General features: G+C 34.6%; 1 protein-coding gene across 7 annotated transcripts in view; it reads right to left on the reverse strand.

The window, feature by feature from the left end:
* Akap9 (A-kinase anchoring protein 9) overlaps nucleotides 1–22,804 on the reverse strand; it is a 207,436-nt gene that overhangs the window by 112,377 nt on the left and 72,255 nt on the right. For all 7 annotated transcript variants that reach the window (XM_023706541.1, XM_023706537.1, XM_023706536.1 and 4 more), the window contains 5 exons: nucleotides 22,445–22,524; nucleotides 20,489–20,627; nucleotides 19,673–19,758; nucleotides 9,684–9,798; nucleotides 8,944–9,142 (listed from right to left, as the gene is read on the reverse strand). In XM_023706541.1, the coding sequence (XP_023562309.1) occupies nucleotides 8,944–9,142; nucleotides 9,684–9,798; nucleotides 19,673–19,758; nucleotides 20,489–20,627; nucleotides 22,445–22,524 (619 nt within the window). The remainder of the gene's footprint in view (nucleotides 1–8,943; nucleotides 9,143–9,683; nucleotides 9,799–19,672; nucleotides 19,759–20,488; nucleotides 20,628–22,444; nucleotides 22,525–22,804) is intronic.

The raw sequence follows: 22,804 nt of genomic DNA on the forward strand, positions 1-22,804 counted from the left end.
GTAGCGGCTGGTGAGATGGCTCAGTGGTCTAAAGCACCTACTTAGAACAAGCTTAGCAAAGCACAGAGACCGTGGTTCAATCCCCCAGCACCACATGCCAGCCAGCCCCGCCCCCTGGTGGGCTGAGCTGCCCCCCCAATCAATCAATCAATCAATCAATCAATAAATGAACTGGGTAAACTTAATAGAAAACATTCTATCACTGATTCATAATATGTGGTATTAAAAAGAATACCTGACAGTATAAGAATGAACATGGAAATAAAATTATTGTTTGGGAGGAGAGATAATGAATTAATAGTCTTCATTGGAAGCTACTGTCAACATATTTCAATAGACATTACAGAAACTCTGAGATAGGTAATGATGTAAGAGAAGTCCAAAGGTCAGGATAACAAAGTAATCCTAAATTTCCAGAGATCTTCCACTTCCTCACATATTTGGTGGGGAAAGCATCATGAATTGAAGAAAGTAATTAGTTAATAGACCTCTTGCTATCAAATGTCTTGCTTCAACTTATTTTCTTTCATATCAAAAGCTCTAAAACAGTGGTTTCCAAATGCCAATCTACAGGCCATGTGTCTTGGAATTACCTTGCTACAAACACAAGGCTTAAGGTTCTATACTGAGTGTACCTCTCCAGATGTACAATCCAATCATGTGTAATTGTGAACACACACACACACACACACACACACACCTCTGAACCACTAATTTTGAAGAAACGAGAAGCTTTATAGGCTGTACCAATCCTGAGTGAAAAATCCAAAGACACAGACAGGCCCTGAATAAAATAGGGAGTAACAGACTACTTGTGAAGAATTATACACATTCTGTATTTTTTTCTCTTCCACCACCACAAAAACTTCTGTTGAGACTCCATTAGCAAGTGGCTATGAAGACATAAGGCCTACAATAGTAGAGTCAGCCAAAATTATATTAAATCTCAGAGGTTTTTGTATAAATAATTATATACTAAAGCACGTTTCACTATACTAAGTTATGCACTAAGGCACCTTTCCCTACAGGAAAGTATGAAGTATTCATTTAACCTACTGAGCACCTACTATGTGGAGGGAATATTATAAATATTGAGACACCAGTGATTTACACAAAGAGCCTACCCTTCTACAACTTAAAAGTTCTTTCTTGAGACAAATAATGAAGGAAATAAGGACAAATAAAATCCCCATTAAATTTACATGTATTCATATATTTGAATATACAGAATATATGTAATATTTATACATCATTTAAATAACATTTAATGCATGTATATACTTTATTTTAATCTTTTTTGTGCAGGGTCTCAAAAAACAGACAGATCAAACTCATAGTGATCCTCTTGATTTCTACCTCCCTAGTGCTGGGATTACAGGCATGTGCCACCACGCCTGCAGTCCATCACAGGCTCAGCACACCTGGGGTGATTAAACATGGCCCCTGGGCTAACCTAACCAAGTGCTTGATCTGTGGTGCTCAAGTGCTGGTCCTTGTATGTATATACTTTAAAAAGGTCATAATAATATAAAAAAATGAAATGCTATGAGCTTCTAGGGGACAATTTTAATTTTTTTTTTTTTGGACAGTTTTCATATTAAAGGGTGATCAAGAAAGGACTCATGGGGCATCACAATACCTTACTTGAAATTATACTATAAAGCTACTGTGATAAAATCAGCATGCTACTGGAAAAAAACCAAACCTGAGGATCACTGAAAAAGATGAGAAGATGCAGTTATAACTACAAACACATTTAACCACCTTATCTTTGACAAAGAGCCCAAAGACATTTACTGGAAAAAGGCAGCCTCTTTAACAAATGCTGCTGGAAAAACTGGCTTTCCACATGCCAAAAACTAAAACTAGATTCAGGTCTATTACCATGCACTAAACTATAGTCAAAATGGCTTTCAACACCAAATGTCAGAGGGTAGTGTTATACAAAATGACAAAGAGAAGGGGAAAAATGCATTCTCAGAACCTGAGAATGTCCACCAAGAACAAATGCAGGAGATACTAGCATAAAAGAAATTGGAAATCACTACTCTGAAATCTATGAATTAATAGCATCTGATGTAAAGAAACAACTACAGAAAGGTATAGAGGAAATCAGATCGGAAATAATCTCTGAAGTAAAAAAAGAAAAGATAACTATAATGAAAGAATTACTAAATGCTTCTAAAAAAGAAACTGATAAAAAATAGAGGAGAATAGGAAAATGATAGAATCCTTAAGTGAGCAATATAGGAAAGCAATAGAATGCATGAAGCAGATTCAAGGAGATATACAGGAAATTAAAACCTCAATCACAAATGGGCAAAACTGTTTGAATGAAAGTGAAGATGGAATTTCGGATCTTGAAGACACTACTGCAGCTAGGGAAAAGGTAAGAAAAGATCTCTTAAACACAACTAGAATGCAGGAAAAAATACTTCAAAATCTCCAAGTAGATACAAAGATGAACAACGTAAGACTAATAGGCATCAATGAAAAACATGGAGTCAATACAAAAGATAAAAAAAGAATATGGAAAGAAGTAATAGCAGAAAACTACCCAAATATGGGGAAACAATCTGACATTCAGATAACTAAAGCATAGAGAACTCCAAGTAACATCAAGCCAATTAAAAATACACCCAGACATATAACAATCAATATCCCAGAAATCCAGCACAAGAACAATATACTGAAAGCTGCTAAAGAAAACAAACAGATCACATTTAAAGGAAAACCCATCAGAGTAACAGCAGATTTCTCTTCACAAACCATCAAGTCAAGAAGAGCAAGGAGCAAAGTACTTCAAGTCCTCTATGAAAACAAATTCCAGACTACTACACCCTGCAAAACTCCCTTTCAAATTTGATGGAGAAGTGAAATACTTCCATGAAAAAGAACAAAGAATTTCATGATGATAAAGTCAACCCTACACAGACTACTAAAAGATATTCTAGAGGGACCAAAATAATCACAACTCCACGAACAAGAATGGTAAGAACTCACCAAATAGGTCAAACAATTAAAAACAGGAGAAAAGGGGGTATACAATACTAGGTAATTAACATGCCAATCGTAAGTCAATACATCTCAATTATAACCGTCAATGTAAATGGACTCGATTCACCAATGAAAAGAAATAGACTGTCAGAGTCGATCATGAAGCAAAATCCAACAATATGCTATACACAAGAAACACACTTAAATCATAAAGAAATTCACAGGCTAAAAATCCAAGTGTAGAAAACAATACTACATGCCCCAGCACTTCAGAAAAAAGAAGAGGTAGCAATCCTGCTCGCACACAGTCTGAACTTCAAAACCAAGAATGATCAACGAAATAAAGAAGGCCACTCCATACTGGTTAGGGGAAAAATACAAGAGGAAGAGTTAACACTCATAAATATGTACACACCAAACATGGGAGCAACCAATGCTACAAGACAAATCTTAATGGACATGAAAAATCTAATATCCAGTACCACAATCTTAACAGGAGAACTTAACATCTCCTTATCCGAAAAAGATAGGTCAAACAGACAAAAAATAAGCAAAGAAGTAGCAGAACTGAACCTGAACTTGGAATAAATGGACTTAGTGTACATATACAGAGTGTTCCACCAACCACATTTGAAAATACTTTTTTTCAGTTGCACATGGGACATTTCCTAAAATGGACCACATACTAGTCCATAGGTCATGCTTAAGTATATCAAAGAAAACAGAAATTCCCATGCATATTATCTGACCACAATGCAATGAAACTAGAAATAAATGACAAAAGAAACCACAAAAACCTCTTAAATACATGGAAATTAAAGGACACCCCTTTCTCAGTAACCAATGGGTTACATGTGAAATTAAACAAGAAGTTAAAAATATCTACAATTCAATGAAAATTCAATTCTACAATTCAATGAAAATTCAAGCACAACTCATCAGAATTTATTGGATGCAATGAAACCACTGCTTAGAGGGGAATTTATGCCTGTGAACTCACACATTAGGAAAACAGAACAGGAACAAATAAAAACCTTAATGCACCACCTTACATGTCTAGAAAAACAAGAGCAAACCAAACCCAAAGTCAAAAGAAAGGAAAAAATTATAAAGACTAGACCAAAAATTAATGCAATCAAGACAAAGAAAATACGAAGAATTAACGAATCAAAAGCTGGTTCTTTGAAAGATTAAGTAAAATTGATACACCTCTAGAAAACCTCATCAAAAGGAGGAAAGAAAAAACTCAAAAATCAGCAATAAGGAATGAAAATGGTGAAATTACCACAGACCCTGTGGAAATTCAGAAGATTATCAAGAGCTACTTGGTGAGGTTGTGGGGAAAAAGGAACCCTTCTCTATTCTGGTGGAAGGTAGACTGGTGCAACCGTTATGGAAATTCATGCAGAGATTCTTCAAAAAACTAGGAGTAGAAATCCCATTCAATCCCACTATCTCCCTTCTGGGAATTTTCTCAAAAAACTGAAAACAGCATATCATAGTGATATATGTGCACCTATGGGATAGCCATATTTCGGAAATAACCAAAATGCCCCTCACCTGAGGAATAGATGAAACAGATGTGGTGTTTTATATAATGGAGTACTACTCAGGTATAAAGAAAAATAAACTCAAAAACTTCATGTATAAGTTGATAAGACTTGAAAATATCCTCAAAAGTGAAATAAACCATACCCACATGTGTAAATATTGTATTTACATGGAAATTAAAGGACACTCCTTTTTCAGTAACCAATGGGTTACATGTGAAATTAAACAAAAAATTAAAAAATATCTACAGTTCAATGAAAATTCAATTCTACAATTCAATGAAAATTCAAGCACAACTCATCAGAATTTATTGGATGAAATGAAACCACTGCTTAGAGGTTTCATTGTCTCCCTATTGTAAGAATTCAAAAGAAGAAATAAAAATTGAACAGTATAACACAGTTAAATGGAAAGCGAGCACTTAAGGATTAAACAATGAAGAAAGAGAAAGGAGAAAAGTTAAGAAATATGGCAGGGGCAAAACCATACGTTTATATGCACAAGATGGTTAAGGCAATGGTCCTAAGAATCTGTTAGGTTTTTGAATATAGCAGTTAATGGGTAGAATTCTCACCCTAACTATATATGCCGGTATCTGTGAACTAAGCAACTAAACTAAGGATAGCTATATGTAATACCATGCCTGAAATACCTATCATCTTGGTCTTCTAAATGTGTACTGCTTCTAATGTCACATCAATTATTGGTACACTGTCTTCAAAGTAAAGATTTGTAGAAAAAAATAATAAGATAATAAAAAAATGACAAAAAAACTTACAGGATGGTCCTGCTATAATATTGTATACGGTTTGATTTCTAAATTTCTGTGTAAAAATGTGCAATTATTTGTTTTACATTTTATAGGATTTAAAGGTTAGAATATCCATGTGTGTTGGAAAATAGCAGTTCTAAGGCATTTGATACTGAGACAGATAGTGACGTTAAGCTCAACTGCCTCTGTCACAGGTATAATATCATTAAACTTCTCTTTGGGATGGTTAACAACTAAGGTTTGCAGACCAAAAATTAGAGAAAAAGACGGTCTACAAGGATAGCCAATATTTTGGCCCTAGCCCTTCAAGGTCAGTGAGGACTCAGGACATAAGAGAACGTTGTGTGACATCTTATATCTTAATAGTATCCCAAATTTTCTGATCAAGGAAATTATGGGGCCACAGATGAAAGTGACTGTTGATGTATAGTGTGCCTAAGCAGAGTCATCTAGAGAAAAAATTCTCTCATAAGCTTTCACAGAGAGCAAATTGGTCAAGCAATGGATGTGACTCATCCACATGGCTGACACTGATGAAAGATCTACAAGGTGCTATATGCGGTCTTAGGTTAAATCTTGAGGGGATCTGACTGACCTTGTCAGATACAAAAGTTATATTTCTTGTTATATAGGTCTTGCTTTATCTTGGTCTTAACCATGCAACAGAAAAGTATAACTAGTAAAGCCATAGGTATAAAAAGTAAAGCCATATTAGTATGCCCAGTTGTAAAAGGCTTAAGTCAAAAATTTCTCACAATTGCCAGTTCTGCTGATAACCCACTACTATTATGGAGTAGGAATATATTGGGTTATTTCACTGAATTCAAGTACTTACAATATTTGAACTGGCATCAAGTATGAAAATGTCCTTTAAAGACTTCTCTAAACACATCTTGTCTAACAACAATGGAACACCCACCTCTGACAAAAAAAAAGTGGGGGGGGGGATAGAAATAAAGGACCATTTTGTAGTGAAAAAAATAGATACATGTATATACAAAATAGGATAGATATACAGCTACTTTCTATTAGTTCAATGAGAAGAAAGGTTTGTACCAATATTGTTTAGACAAGATATCATGTCTGCATCTTGTCCTCTGAATAACTACTATGTAGACAACAATATGCAATGTATTAATTATCATAACTGTTCTATTAATTTTTTTTTTTTTTCTTTGTGGAACCAGGGATTGAACTTAGGACCTTTTGCGCTTATTCTACTGAGCTCTCTTCCCAGGTCCTGCTAACCTATTTTGAAACTGTTTCATTGCTATTTTTTTTCTCACTGAAATGAATAAAAAATTAAAAAAAAAAACTATAGTCAAAACGGATTAAAGATTTAAACAGTAAAACAGAAACACTAAATCTACTGCCAGAGAAAGTAGGCGGATTTCTTGAAGACATAGGGGTCGGCAGAGAGTTCAAGAAAAAGAACAAATTTCACAGGAAATACTTCAAAGAATCAACAATAGAGATCTCATTTTATTGAAAAGTTGTTACACAGCAAAAGAAATCACCAACAGAGTGAAAAGGAAACCCACAAATAGGGAAAAAAGTTAACCAACAGTCACTCAGACAAAGGACTTCTATCTAAAATATATAAAGAATTTAAAAAATCAGGTCCCAAAATTCAAAGACCCAATCCAAAACTGGCATTTGAGATGAATATGTACTTCTCAGAGGGAAAAATATAAATGGCAAATAAATTATGAAAAAAATGTTCAACAGCTCTGGTCATGTGAGAAATGCAAATTAAAACAACTCTGAGATTCCATCTCATCCCAGAAAGAATGTCTATCATTAAAAAATCAACTAATAAACACTGAAGAGGCTGTGGGGAAAAAGGAACCCTTCTACACTGTCGGTGGGAAAGTAGACTGGTACAACCTCTATTGAAATCAGTGTTGAGATTCCTCAAAAATTAGGATTAGAAGTACCATTAGATGCAGCTTTTCCTCTTCTAGGTTTTTCTAGAAGAATTGAAAACATCATACCACAGTGATAAATGTTCACCCATGTTTACAGCAGCACAATTTATGGTATCTAAATCCTGGAAACAACCAAAATGCCCATCACCTGAGAAATGGATTAAAAATGTGGTATTTTTATACAATGGAATATTACTCAGTTATACAGAAAAGTAGCTTGAGGCTTTTATAAGTAAGTGAATAGAACTACAGGCTATACTCTTAAGTGAAATAAATCAGACCCAGATGTATAAACATTGTATTGTTTCCCTAGTGTAAGAGCAAAATAAAGAGCTCCCTGAAAGAGCAAATAAAGCACAAAAAGTACGATGGATATAGTAAAAATGAAAGAAACTGCTGAAAGGAATGAACGATTGGGAGGAGGGAAAGGAGAAACCAAAAGAAAAAAAGAAGGGGAAAAAGTCATGTGTGTATATACATAGGGTAGCTAAGATAATTGTACTACTAATTTCTATCAGTTTTTTGAAGGGATCAGTTAATGCTCAAAATTTTTCTTCTGACTAATTTTATATATTTTATATGGTAATTTGAACAACTACACTAAAACAACAATGTGTAGTATAACAGCCACTGTCCAATATAAAACAAACAAACAAAAAAAAAGCAATCCGCAGAACTTTAAAAAAAAAACCAGCCAAAGAAAAATATTTAAAATTTGAGACTGGGCTTAGTGGTGCATGCCTGTAATCCCAGCACTTGGGAGGATGAAAACAGGAGGATCACTACAAGTCCCTTCTATGCAGTGAGATCCTGTAGACCCTGTACTAAATACATTAAAAAAAGAAAAAAAGAAAAAGGCCTCATGAGGACATGACATTTGAAAATAGATTCAAAGGAAGATGATAGCACTGAGCATACAAATATCTGGAAATAAACTTTCTAGGTAGAAGAAACAGCCTATGAAAACACCCTGTATCTGGAGTAAACTAATCATTTCAAGGCCCCAAGGAAGTTATATGTTTGGGAACAGAATGACAGGCAAGTTAACAGAAGATAAGGACTCACTGTGCAGGACCTAGAAAGACAGTAGGAGAGCAGAGGAGCACTGAAATAACGTCACTTCTCTTTTAAGTTTAAGTACTGACTACAGAAAAGAGGAGAGAGTCAGAGTAATACGAGAGACATGATGATGGTAGGAACCAGGAGGCTGGTGAGGATGACGCAGTTCAATTATGTACTAAGGCTTTGTTTTTTTAAGATTTCTTCATAGACTGGAAGAAAAGTATGAGAGAGAGAGAGAGAGAGAGAGAGAGAGAGAGAGAGAGAGAGAGAGAGAGAAGTCATGATAGATGTAGATGGCTGCAGAAGGTGTGAATTTTGAGTGGGTCCAGACCTCTGTTTCAGTGATGTTAAGTTTGACTCCCAAACAATCAAGTGAAGGAAATCCAGCCATGAGAGGAACAATCATATCCTACATGTTGTGGTATTTATCATATCAAAGCAGCAAAGCTTAGGCACACAATGAACAAATACAAGCCCATAGTCTGATGTAATCTATCAGGTTAATAACATCTCTATACAAGTATAAGTAGTATTTCTTGTTACATTTTACTCTTAAAATAACCAATATAGAAGATACTATGATTGTTGCTAAGTTAGAAGAATCATTAAACAAAATTATTAGCAGAGATATACCTTAGGTGAACTGCAGACTCACTAACAGCTTGTAGCCTCTCCTGTAAACATTGGATCTCTACTTCATAGTTTTCTTCATTTTTTTTTAATTGTTGTTGCAAAGAGGATATAAGGTTTTCTAAGTTTTTAATTCGTTCTTCAAGATGTTTCACTTTTTCTGTATCTTGCAGAGATGATAATGTGCTTTTATGATTGACATCTATGTTACAGGAATAGAAGAAAATGCATACTTCAATACAGATTTGTTAATACAATAACAAAAGTACTTGTGTGTGTACAAAATAGTCATTGCTCCTTGCAAACAATATTTTTAGTGATAGTAACATGTTACAATTTGACTTGCTCGGATAAAAACAAGAAAATAAAAATAACACAATTCAAGATTTCTTCCAACCTCCTGCGTATAGTATCACCAAATCCAACCATTTCATTTCTTTAAATTTAAAACAATTGAGATATAGAGGATCACTATGAGTCTGAGCTGCATAGTGGGACCCTGTAACAAATACATTTAAAAAATTAAATAAATAAACAAACAATTTAGGTACATAAAATGTAAGAACCAGTGACCAAGGACCAAAGAGATATACTTTTCATTTTTAAAGATATGAAAATTGAGCTACACAGAATATAGTGAAATGTTTAAGCTAACCAAGTTACTTCAAATTTCAAGGCAAAAAAGGAAATTATTGAGTATTGTGTATAAAAATACTAGAATGTGGCATATAATCAAAATTTACCAATGTCTTGCAAATTGGTTATCTGAGAATGGGTTGATAAAAACTCAGTTTCCTCTTTTGACAGGTTTTCTTTGGTAAGTTCAAATTTCACGCCATCTGTTTGTGGTCCTTGCACCTTTGAAAACAATAATAGAGCAATGATGTAAATATATTATCTACTGCCCCAAAATCTTTACCAACAAAACTTTGCATTCAAGATGGTTTTTCAAAAGCACCCAGAGTTGTAGCAGTCTGACATAAAGATTTTCTCTTCTAGATTATCTCTATTCTCTTCTGACAAGACTTATATCCTATTTTTTTTCACAGCATTAAAACTGTATCAGTAAGGGCCAGTGAGATAGCTCAGCGACTAAGCGCCTGCTTAAGCAAGCAAGACCAGGCATGGTGGTACATGCCTGTAATCCCAGTGCTGGGGAGGCTGAAAACACGAGGATCACTATGAGTCTGAGCTGCATAGTGACTCCCTATACCAATACATAAATAAAAAAATTAAAAAATATAAAATTACATCAGTAATATTCCTTAATATCCTGAATAATATTTTAAATTTTTAAATTAATTTTAATGAGAAAAAAATAGCAATGAGACAGTTTCAAGACTGGTTAGTAGGACAGTTCAATAATTAATACATTGCATATTGTTGTCTTCGTAGTAGTTATTCACAGTACAAGATGCATACATTACCTAAGCAATATTAGTACAAATCTTTCTTCTTACTGAACTAAGAGAAAGTAGCTGTATGTCTATACTAACCATTTTGTAAATACATAATTTTTACAAAAATGAGTGCTTCACAAAATTCTAGCAGAAAGTTCATCACAATACATGTGACTTAATCTCTGAAATTTCAATTTATACAATTTTTTCTTATACATACTAAGTAACTGCTTCATTTATGGAAAGCAAGTAGCAACCAGGTAATTAACAAATGATATGTTTTATACTACACACAAGGGAGAAAAATAATAAAAATATAAAAATCTTGGCTCATGGCCCATTTCCTTGGCTATTAAAACTAGGACGCAGAATGTCATATACATGGACATTATTAATTTACTTATTATCCAAATATTTAATACTCTACATGGCTAGCACTGTGGTATCAGAGAATAAGAATATAAAGTAACCAAATTAAAAATACTGTGTCTTTCCTCACAAAATTTATCAACTAGTTGAGGAAATAAAGAGTTGTATAAAGACCTAAACTATGAAGTGTGAATATAAAACTAATGAAACAGAAGAAAGACTAATATAGATCTTATTAACTTGGACAAGTCAAATACTACTTAGGCCTCAATCTTTTGGGGAATGATATGAAAAAGTTATAAGAAAGACAAATCATGTTACTTAGTGCCACTCTGTTCTCCTACTATCTTATTAGGTCCTTCACAGTGAGGCCCTATCTCCTATTGACTTGTCTGTTATTCTGTCCTCAAGTTATACAACCTCCTTGGAGCCCTCAAACGATTAGCCTGCTCCAGATATAGGGTTTTTTCATTGGCTGTTTGTTCTATGTAGAATGCTTATTTCCAGATATTTGTATGTACAAAACTTTCATCTCTCTTTGGGTCTGTTTTCAAATTTCAGTCTCGTGAACCCTTTCTTAATCACCCTCTGGAAATTAAAATTGTCCCCTAGAAGCCTGTAGCATTTCATTTTTTCTATGTTAATAGGACCCTTTTCAAGTACATACATAGTTATTTTTATGATGTATAAACATTCCATAAATCCTACATATTAAAATATATAAATACATGTAAATTTGGAGAGGATTTTATTTGTCCTTATTTCATTACTTGTCTCTCTTTAAGTTGTAGAAGGGTACACTCTTTGTCTGTGTAAATCACTGAGATAATCTCAATATTTATAATATTCCCTTCACGTAGTAGGTGCTCCATGGATATTTGCTAAATGAATACTTTATACTTTCCTGTAAGGAAAGGTGCCTTAATGTACATTTAGTATAGGGAACCATGCTTTATTTTTTTATTTTTCTTTTATTTATTTATTTTTGTGGTACCAGGGACTGAACTCAGGACCTTGTACGGGCAAGCACTTATTCTACTGAGCTATCTCCCCAGCCCCGAGAACCGTGCTTTAGTAATGTAATTACTTCTTCAAAAATCTTTGAGATTTAATATAATTTTGGTTGACTCCACTATTACAGGCATGATGTCTTGTTGATGCACTTGCTGATGGAGCCTCAACAGAAGTTTTTGTAGTGATGGAGCAGAAAAAAACACAGAATGTCTATAATCCTTCACAAATAGTCTGTTAGTCCCTATTTTATTTAGGGCCTGTCTGTGTCTTTGGATTTTTCACTCAGCACTGGTGCAGCCTATAAAACTTCTAGTTTCTTTAAGATTAGTGGTTGAAAGGCGTGTGTACGTGTGTTCACAATTACACATTATTGGATTGTACATCTGGAGAGGTACACTCATTATAGAACCTTAAGACTTGTGTTTGTAACAAGGTAATTCCAAGATACATGGCCCGTAGATTGACATTTGGAAACTACTGTTTTAGATTTTCTGATATGAAGAAAATGGGTTGATAGCAAGAAATCTATTAATTTATCACTTTACTTCCTTTAATTCATGATGCTTTCCCCTCCAAATGTAGGAGGAAGTGGAAGATCCCTGGGAATTTAGGATTACTTTGTTATTCTGATGTTTGGACTTCTCTTACCTCAGTACTTATTCCACAATAACTTGATTCTGTGAACTTTAAAGTATTTACTGTGAAAGTGAATTCTTCATCATCATCATCATCATCATCATCATCATCATCATCATCATCATCAATCAATCAAATTCAGTAGTAAGAGCATTTGTGAAAAAGTCAATTTGGGACCAGTCTGGGCTGAAAAGTGAGTGTAAGGCCAGCCTGAACTATGCTTCAAGAACTTGTCTCAAAAGAAAAGAGGAAAGGATGAAGAACAGGAAGAAGAAAAGAAAGTCCTATGTCCCATGCTGTAACTAGTGAAGATAATGATCTGTTGACAAGGGCTTAATTAGAGTAAAATGGAGGAAATAAAGCATGACATAAGGCATATCTAAATTACAGAGGAGAAGAGTCTGAATTTGCTAGACGAAATGAACAAAGGATACTAAAAGGCTGTTTCAACTGGTCACTGCTCATTGATTATCCTCCACCCTACTCCTACTTTCCAAGTATATTACAACAGGGGACTTCTCATACTTCCATGAGAAAATTCAGGTCAATTCTTAAGTTTCCAGCTCAAAATTTTCATATTTTGACCTACGTTATTCAGTAAGAGTTCATTACACCTTCTCTGTGGACTAAGCAAGCACTGTGCCAATAGGAGGAAATAAAAAGATTCCCTGATTTTAAAGGTTTAAGTAAACAAGTATTTACAATAACATGAGAAAGTGGTGCAAATAAAAGTGTGTATGAGGAACTATGGGAACAAGAAAGACAGAATGATTATCAATTATTTAAGCTTACAGACACTAAGCGAGTAGAAGAAATGCCTCATTATAGAAAACAGTTCAAGAAGATGAACACAAAGGGAATAATGTTTGAACCAACTTTAACAAGTAGGAACAAAGCAATAGATTCCAGTAGGATATACAGTATTAGCCAGAAAAAAACAGCATGCAAAACACCCCATGGCTGTAAAGATCACAATTTGGAAAACTAAATACTTAAATAGATTGAAGTGAGTATTAAAAGGTTAGGTAGTGAGGTACTGTAGTCATGACTTGGCTCTGATCAAACTCTGGGATGTTCTGCTACTGTAGCGAACTTTGTTAAGATGTGAAATTTATGTGTCCTGCATTGTGCCGAAGAGTTAACAGAGCAGTCCTGAGATGGGCTATCTTTAGAAAAATCTGCTGGTAGATTCTATCCTTGGCTGGAGTCCAATGAACAGTTCCTTACATTAACATAAAACTTTGCCTAAGTGGTAAGCATGGCTTAGTATGACTAGGCTGTGCAAAGGCTGTGGTTTATGCTGAGTACATGCTTTCCTTCTGAAGCCTAGATTTTCATGTATACTGAAAAAGAGAGTGCCAACTACCTGATACGTGATAGAAAACCGTGGAGTCCTGAGCTTAGTTAAGTTTCTTTGGAAAACAACACTTTGCATGTGTTGTCACACCTAAGCTGGAAGAATTAAAGGATGTCCTATAAATCTGATGCTAGGAGAGAAAGTGTATCTGATTTCCTCCAGATTTTGTCCCATGCACCATTTCAAACTTTTCCAAAGCTGATTTTGCTTTCTATCTTTTTGCCATATAACATCTTAGGTTTAAATACATGCTAACTTTGATTTTTCAGTTTTTACTTTTTATGAGTACATGTTTACAGCATAGTATGATTATACTCCTTGTGGAGAGATTTTAATTTTTTCCCACCCTTCACTATATCCCCTTCCATCTCTCTATCTCTGTCTTTCTCTCCCTCCCTCTCTTTTGTACCAGGAATTAAACTCAGGACCTTGCCCTAGCCAGGAAGATACTTGTGCTGTTGAGCTATATCCCTGGTCCCTACCTCTTCTCTCTCTTGATCCCTTTCCCATTTGAAAAAAGATCGCTCTATTCTCTATTATCTTTTATTTTGCTCTTAGACTTTTTAAGTCTCTCTGGAGAAATTTATCTAGTATGTCTGATTTACTTCATATAACATTATGGCCTTAAGGTACATCTATATTCTTACAAAGAACTCAAGCATATCCTTTTAATGGCACAGTAGTACTCTAAGGTATATTTACTAGTACTAATTTTCCTCATCCATTCATTTATTGATGAATTTTATCTATTCATCTATTGGACACATCAGCTATCTCTAAAATTTGTCTATTACAAATTGTGCTGCTAGAAACATGTATGCATGTATCACTGTACACGGGAAGTCTACTTGAACAACTCTTTTGGGAACCTGGAAGGGGATTAGTTGGTTTTTTAAGGACTCTCCATACTGGTTTCCACACTAATTATATTAGCTCACATTTCCATCAGCAATGTAGAAGGGCTCCTTTTTCTCTACAGCCTTGTATAAATTTGTTAGTATTTGGTTTCGGGATGACAGCAATTGTCTCTGGAGTAAGATGGAATTTTAATTTGCATTTCCCTAATGGAAAATGTCTGCTATTTTTCATATTGGTCATTTGTAGTTCCTGAGAAGTATCCATACATTTCCCTTTCCCATTTTTTTAAAATCGGTTCTTTTATTTTTTGACTGGGTATTTTATTTTATTCTGATTCGGTTTTTTAGGTTGGTGGCCTAACTTCTTTGAGTTCTTTATACATTCTAGAATAGATAATAGTTCTCCATCTGAAGAAGAGGTAGCTAAAACTTTTTCCCATAATGCAGGTTGACAATTCCCTCTGTTGGTTGTTTCCATTGCTGTGCAGGAGCTTTTTAATCTGACATAATCTCATTTGTTGACTTTTGTTATTATTTCTTGTGCCAATGAGGTTTTGTTCAGAAAGTCCTTGACTATGCTTATGTCTTTTTATTTTTGGTCTTTTTTTGAGACAGGGTCTCACTATGTAGTTTAGGTTGGCTTCGAGCTCACTTTGTAGCTGAGGCTGGTCTTGAACTTGCAACAATCCTCCTGCCTCAGTCTCCCTAGTGTGGTATTACAGGCATGTGCCACCACGCCCGCCTAGCCTATGTTTTTAAGAGTTTTACCTACTTTATCTTCCAGTAGATAAAAGTGTTTTTGCTTCAGCATTTATATCTTTGATCTATTTTGACTTTTGTTTATTACATAGTGAAATACATAGATCTACATTCAATTGCCTGTATACGGACAGTTAATTTTCTCAGTACCACTTAGTAAAGTGGCTATCTTTCCTATAATGTATGTTTTGGGCCCCGCTGTCAAGAATCAAAGAGCTGGAATGTGCCTGGTGTTGTTTTTCTTTCCTCTATTCTGTTTCACTGATCTTCTTGTCTTTGTGTCAGTGCTATGCTGCTTTTATCACTATAGTTTTGTAACAGAATTTCAAGACCCAGATTATGATGTCTCCTGATTTGCTCATGTCACCCACGATTGCTTCTGTGACCTCATTTGGTTCCATATGAATGTTATGAACTTTTTCTTGAATTCTGTATTGTTTGTATCTTGATTGGGACTGAGTTAAATCTAAGTATCGGTTTTGGAAGTATGACCATTTGGTAATACTGGCTCCACCTATCCAAGGGATAACTTTATATTTTCCCATGTTCTCTTTAATCTCCTTTTCTAGAGTACTTCAGTTTTCATTGCTCAAGTCTTTCTCTTTCTTGGTTAGGTTAATTCCTAAATATTTAATTTTTCTTAATGCTATTGTGCATGACTTTTTTCCAAATTTCTCGGTAAGTTAATTAGCGCACACAACCACTTCTGATTTTTGTTTCTTGATTTTTTTTTATCCTGCTACAATTCTGGTTAATTCTAGAAATCTTTTAGTGGAAGTTTCTGGATCTTCTATGTATAGGATCTATGTATTTGTCATCTGCAAATAATGACAATGTGAGTTCTTACTTTCCTGTACATACTCTTTTAATTTCTTTCTGTTGCCTGACTGCTCTGGCTAAGGATTTGAATTCTACATTCAATAGGAGAGTGGTGATAATGTTGTGCCTGATTTTAGAAAAGGGTTTTTATTTTTCTCCATATCATATAATGTTGGCAGGAGGTAGTCATAAATGGTTTATCAGAACAAGATAAGAGCATTCTATACCTATTTTCCTCATCACTTTTACCATGAATGGATGCTCAATTTTGCCAAAGGCCTTTTCTGTATCTACTGAGACAATTATATGATTTTTGTCCTTGCTTCTGTGTATGTGCTATATTACATTTATTGATTTGTATATGGTGAACCACCCTTCCTTCCCTGGGTTGGAGCATACATAGTCTTTTTGATGATTTGTTGCATTTTAAGCCAATTATCTTCTTGTACATTTTTGCATTTACATTAGAGACTAGCCTGTAGTTCTCTCTCCTTTTTTTCTTGGGTCCTTTTCTGCTTTTAGAATCATGGTTATATTAGCTTGCAGGAATGACTTTGGAAGTACTTCCTCTCTTTTGATTTCATTAGAGGTCTGAGGTTATCAGAGTTAAATCTTCCTTGAAGTTCCTGTAGAATTCAGAAGATAATCCAGTAGGACCTGGGCTTTTCTTAGTTGGTAGGTTTTGCTCTTATTACGTCAATTCACTATTTGTTATTGGATTATTCAGGTTTTTAAATCATCTTGATTCCGTTTTAGTGATTCATATACATCACAAAATCTATATCTTTTGAATTCTCCAATTTATGGGTGTACAGATTTGTGAAGTAGCTGTTAATAATGCGGTGGTGTCAATTGTGGTTTCATGTTTTTCACTTCTAATTGCATGGATTTGAGTCCATTCTTTTTTTTTTTTTTTGTAAGAGTGGCTAATTTTGCTCATTCAAGAACTGGCTGGGGAAATAGTTCAGCAGTCTAAGAACCTGCCTGGCAAGCACAAGGACTTGGATTCAATTCCTGGTACTGCTGTGCTGGCCCCAGAATCACGGGTGTGCTGTGTCAGCCAACGAAACTGGTTATACTGACGCACGCCTGTAATACCAGAGCTGGGGAGGCTGAGACAGAAGGATCACTATGCAGCTTGGACTCACGGCTGCATAGTGAGACCTTGTACCAAATAAATAAATAAATAAATAAATAAATAAATAAATAAATAAGTTAACCCGCTCTTCAACTCAAATCTCTGTGTGTGTGTTTTTTTTTAAAGACTCAATTTCACTGATTTCTCCTCTGATCTTTAGAATTTCCTTCCTTGTATGTGTCAGCAATGCCATCAAAATGATGACTGGCATATAGATCCCGACGAAAAGAACACTGACCTCTAAACACTCTTACTGCTTCAATTTCCATACCTTTTTTGAAAACGCAGTTAAGTCTAGAGTTAATTTGTGATCCCATTGTAGGAAAAGTGTAAGGCCAGCATAATCTTGAAGAACTGTGACCCTTTCCCACAGAAAATGCAGTTTTTAACAGCAATGTTGTTTGGTTTAAAATGGGAGAACCTGGCCACTGTTTAATCACCAAAGGAGTCAGGATACTGATCATTAATGAAACCCAATTTCAAAGCTACATTCTTCTGCAGATTTCTGGTGGAATTTCTGGGGTAACTGTCTGTAAACTCAGGGGATACAACTGAATGCTGAATGGAAAGAACACCTGCAGAACTGGACAGAAATCCCAACCCAGTAATTAGCTAATGTATCTCTATCAAAAGATGCCAAGTACACTATCCCGGGCTTTTTCAAGTGAGTCTAGCACCAGTATGAGGTATTGAGGCTGGTTATGCACCTAGACCAATAGCACCAGTTCCCAGGCATCAGCTTTACCTATAGCCTTCAACATTCGATCTAAGTTCAGCTAGTGTACCAGGACAGGGACCTGCAGTGTCAGGTTGTTCTTCTTGCTCTGAGGGGCTACAGGGACCAACAGCACTGTCCACTATTGCAACGTTAACTCTTTTGAGTCCTAGAAAATCAGTAAACCTGGGTGGTCTTGGGGGACAACCCCTCAGTAGTCACACACTTTGTGACAGGTCTATAGACATTTAAAGCCCAAGTTTTGTGAAGGGAGATAATAAAAAAAAGTTTTGGCCTTGTTTCTCTTTCTTTCTATGTTAACTACAAAATTCTTTTGGTTCTTCCCTAAATTTTTTTAATCTCATAAATCATCCCACCTTTTATTCTACTGCCTATTGCCACAAGATTACTCCCCCTAGAAGTTCAACTTGTAATATCTGCCATAGGACATATCTACAAGATAAAAGTACAACCTAGGATTCTAAGGTTGTGACTGTCTATGCTCTTCAGTCTTAGGATCCATTACTATTTCTTCAGCAGTACATCCCAAACAGAGTACACTTCCACTTCCAGACTCTGATCATATCACTCCTCCCACCTGAAATGCTGTTGTCCTCTACCTTCTTTATTCAAACAACACAACTTTTGTGGTTCACTTTAAGTTCCACTTTCTCCACCACATTATTTCAGCCTATACTCATCTACTTGCTTACTTATTAAGAAACATACTTAGGTATATTTCTCTTTTAAATATTCAGTAAATGTTGCCTTAAGCAACCATTTTATAAATATACACATTCTTTGAATTAGTTTATATATGAAATCAATTTATGGACACTGTCTAGTGACTTCATTTTCACTGTATACTGCTTCATTAATGATATATAATTTGACATATAACTAGTAATTGAAGTAATAGCTGGATCTGGATAACTGAATGAGAACAAGGTATGTCTTTGACTTCTGTTGGATTCCCTTTGAAGTACATTTCTGCATAATGGAAAATTAGGGGTCAAGGAAGACTACTAAGATCATCTAATTTCTGCCTGGATGTCATTCTTCAAAATGGAGAAGAGAAGAAAACAGTTCAAGGCAAAGAGGTTAATAAATCAATAAATTCAATTTTTTTTAATACAAAATCTACATTAGCTTTAAACTTGCTATCTATAGGCCAGAATGACTTCAAACTCATGATCCTACTTTAGCCTCCTCAGTACTAGGTAAAGTCAAATTATAGTATATTGATTGAGATGCTCATAAAGGTCTTTTGAGTAGAGATATCCAACTAAAAATAAGACTCTATAGCTAAGAACAAAGCAGCAACTGCTATAGTTTGGATATTGAATGCCTCCAAAGGCCTGTCTGTGGAAGGTTTGGTAAAACATTTTAAAAGGCCTGTCTGTGGAAGGTTTGGTAAAAGATGGAGGAACTCTTATGAGGTGAGGCATAAGGTAGGGAGGATAGGTCATTTCAGGTATGACCTAAAGGAGATATGAGATTCAGCCCCTTTCTCTCTATAGATAAGTGTATAAACATATGTATTATTTTCCCTAATCTTTATCATGTTCATTTAATTTAGAAATTTTTGGTTGATAACGCATCTTACAAAACAGGAGGTTATACACAATAAATGTACATGTTATATGACATGCTTTTCATTCCGCAGACCTTGCTTAATCGTGTCTGGAGTATCAAGAGTTCGTTGTATTCTTCTGCTATTTTGCTGAGAAGGGTTTGCATGTTTTCTTGAAAGCCTAGATGATAAACAATTGCAATAATTTAACTCCATAATCAAAGCTCATACCTTTCAATAAATATTATCTATCTACTTTTAACTTTAAGAAAATGCTAGAAACAAACCTCAAATATGCAGTGAAGAAAAATAAAAATATAAATATGAAACAGCTATACAAAGCTAACTTGAAAATTTCATTTTAAAATGCATTAATTTTTCAGTTAATCGCTACTTGGTATAGCTTGTTCATTATTTATACAAATGGAGAGGACAAAGAAACACTCTTATCTGTCAGAGAAAATTAAGGTTACAATCTGTTAAAATAATACTGAATTATTTTTTAAAATACCAGTTTTATATTAAGAAAGCAACTTTTTAGTATCTTTTTCTTTTTATTCAGTTTTAAAATGATATGCCATTAATATAAACTTACTCAAAAACTACAGTAACTTTTAACAAGTAGGATCTATAGTATAAAAAGTTAAAGGGAAGAATTAGGATAAGAAAAAAGGCAGTAGAGAAATAAAAGACAAGGAAATTTATACACAACTTCAATTATCTGCATAACACAATTATTGATTATAAAAATGAAGCATATATTAAATATATAATTTCATGAATCTGAAAAGAGTACAAGATATTTAGATGACAAACTTTACTTGGCTGAATAAATCATGATTAAAAGTAAAATTAACAATTGGTTTCATAAAATCAAATCTTGTTCAATAGTATGGTAAAGTTTTCATTACCTTCAACTCTGTATCTATAATGTTGGAATTCTGGTTGTTGATTTTCAGGAATATAAACACCACAAATATCTCTCCTTTCCATACTGTCTTCACATTTTAAAGTAGGGGAATAATATTCACCAAAGACACTGCATAAAGCCTATTAACAGCAAAATTGAATATTTTAAGAAATTAAAATTTGGATTTGTGACTCTGAATATCATTAAACATTATTCTCATAGATGCAAAGAGCGGTCAAAATTGCTGAGAAAAATCAGAACTCACTCCTGTACATAGTAAACCCAGCAATAGTGAGCGCTTTTAGAGATGAGTGCCAAACAGCAACCCAAAGCCCACTTATTTATCACAAAACGCCAACACTGTAATTAAACCTGAATAGTGAGGTTTTAGTTTAGAAAAAAGTCATATGTTAACATCTTTTGTCTTAAAAGAAAAATCATGTGTGCCAAAGAAACTATAAACAAATCTGCTGAAAATAATTGAGTCCAAATGTTTATTTCACTGACTTGAAATATTCTTATATGAGAAAAATATTGATAATCTTTGCTACACAAACTGTAATTTTCTTGTTTATTTCTAATATATCTGCATTTTAATCTGTTACTTTCTAGTGTGATCCTACCCTAATATTATCTCTGTATCCTTAATACTTCTCAACTACACCTTTGAAAAATACAAGACAAGGATTGAAGTCCAGAAAAGATAATTAAGAAAAAAGCCTATAAATTCTAGAGGTATTATATCAAGGAAATTATATCCATTAACCTTCCTAAACGACATAGGGTATTTGTGCTCTGGTTTATTTTTATTTTTATTTATTTATTTATTTTTATTTTTTGGTGGAACCAGGGATTGAACTCAGATCTACTGAGTCATCACCCCGGCCCTTAGCGCTCTGGTTTATATAAACAGACAAAAAGATATCTAAAAACATTTGACATACTGCTCTAGCTGTTCTGTGCAACAAAATAACTCATTTCCCATAATCATTTGATAAGCACTCCAAATAAATTTTACCTTTACCCCTCACACAACTGAAAATAACCATCAGCAACGGTTAGATTTTAAACCAAGTGATTACTGCCAATACTTGAGGTTTCCTGAAATTTTTTTATCAAACTATATTTTTATTAACTAAGTTTATTAAATTTTCAGTGTAGCCCCTAAGATAGAATTCTACTTTATTAGAGTTGATTTTAGAAACATTTAATTTACAAATGTTAAAAACTAGGACCCAGAGAGATTATGTAGCTCGTTATAGCTACCTCAATAATTAGTGTCTGTTCTATTGGTAAGATAATTTACCTGAATTTCTTTTCTTTTTTTCCCTTGCCATGCTGGGGTTCAAACTCAGGGTCTCATACATAGTAGGCAAGCCATATATTACTGAACCATCCTCCAAACCCTCAAATTTTTTGTTGCTATGAACTACCAAGAAATTTTTAAATGCTCATTTTAAGCTCAAAAACATGGGATCAGGTAGTTCAGTGGTAAAGCACTTATCTAGCATGGATGGTACCTGAGTTCAATCTCCAACATCCATCCCTACACATGTATAAACAAAACTCTTAATACTCAAGAATATTTTCTAAGTGCAGATATAGAATACAGGAATACTGAACTAGATAATTCTGCTCATCAAATTACTAGCCAACTTAAAATTTAGTATCTTGGACCAGCAAGAAATCTCAGAGGACTAAGCGCCTGCTTAGGCAAGCGCAGGGACAAGGGCTGATCCCCGGCACCACATGCTGCACCAGCTCTGCCCCTGGGCACACTGAACCAGCCACTGAGACAAGGCATGGTGGTGCACGCCTGTAATCCCAGCACTGGGGAGGTTGAAAATAGGAAGATCACTATGAGTCCAAGCTGCATAGTGAGGCCCTGTACTAAACACATTAAAAATAAATTAATTTGCATCTCATGTCCAAAACTACTTAACTTCAAATATCTTACCTTTGACACATCAGAACATTCTTCAGACACAGCCTCCTGCAGTCTCCCAATGAGCTTATGTAAAGGCTTTACTTCATTACCTAACACAAGAAATGCTTTAGTGCATCTGATTTACATATTTGAGCATAATTATCATATTTAATCTAGCAGAACTGATCAGTGACCGTGAACCTTTTAGAGAAGAGTGCCCAAACTGCAATGCAAAACCCAGTATGATAATATCACTGTTTAATAAGACATACTGCCAAGATTGCTTAACTGGTCTTTCCACCAATACAATCACCTCAGCCAATTTATCCCAAAGGTGCCATCTACAAATTAAATTTATTAGGGGCCAGGGAGAGAACTCAGTAGAATAAG

Source organism: Octodon degus, unplaced genomic scaffold, assembly GCF_000260255.1.
Source record: "Octodon degus isolate 3935 unplaced genomic scaffold, OctDeg1.0 scaffold00262, whole genome shotgun sequence".
Taxonomy (NCBI): domain Eukaryota; kingdom Metazoa; phylum Chordata; class Mammalia; order Rodentia; family Octodontidae; genus Octodon; species Octodon degus.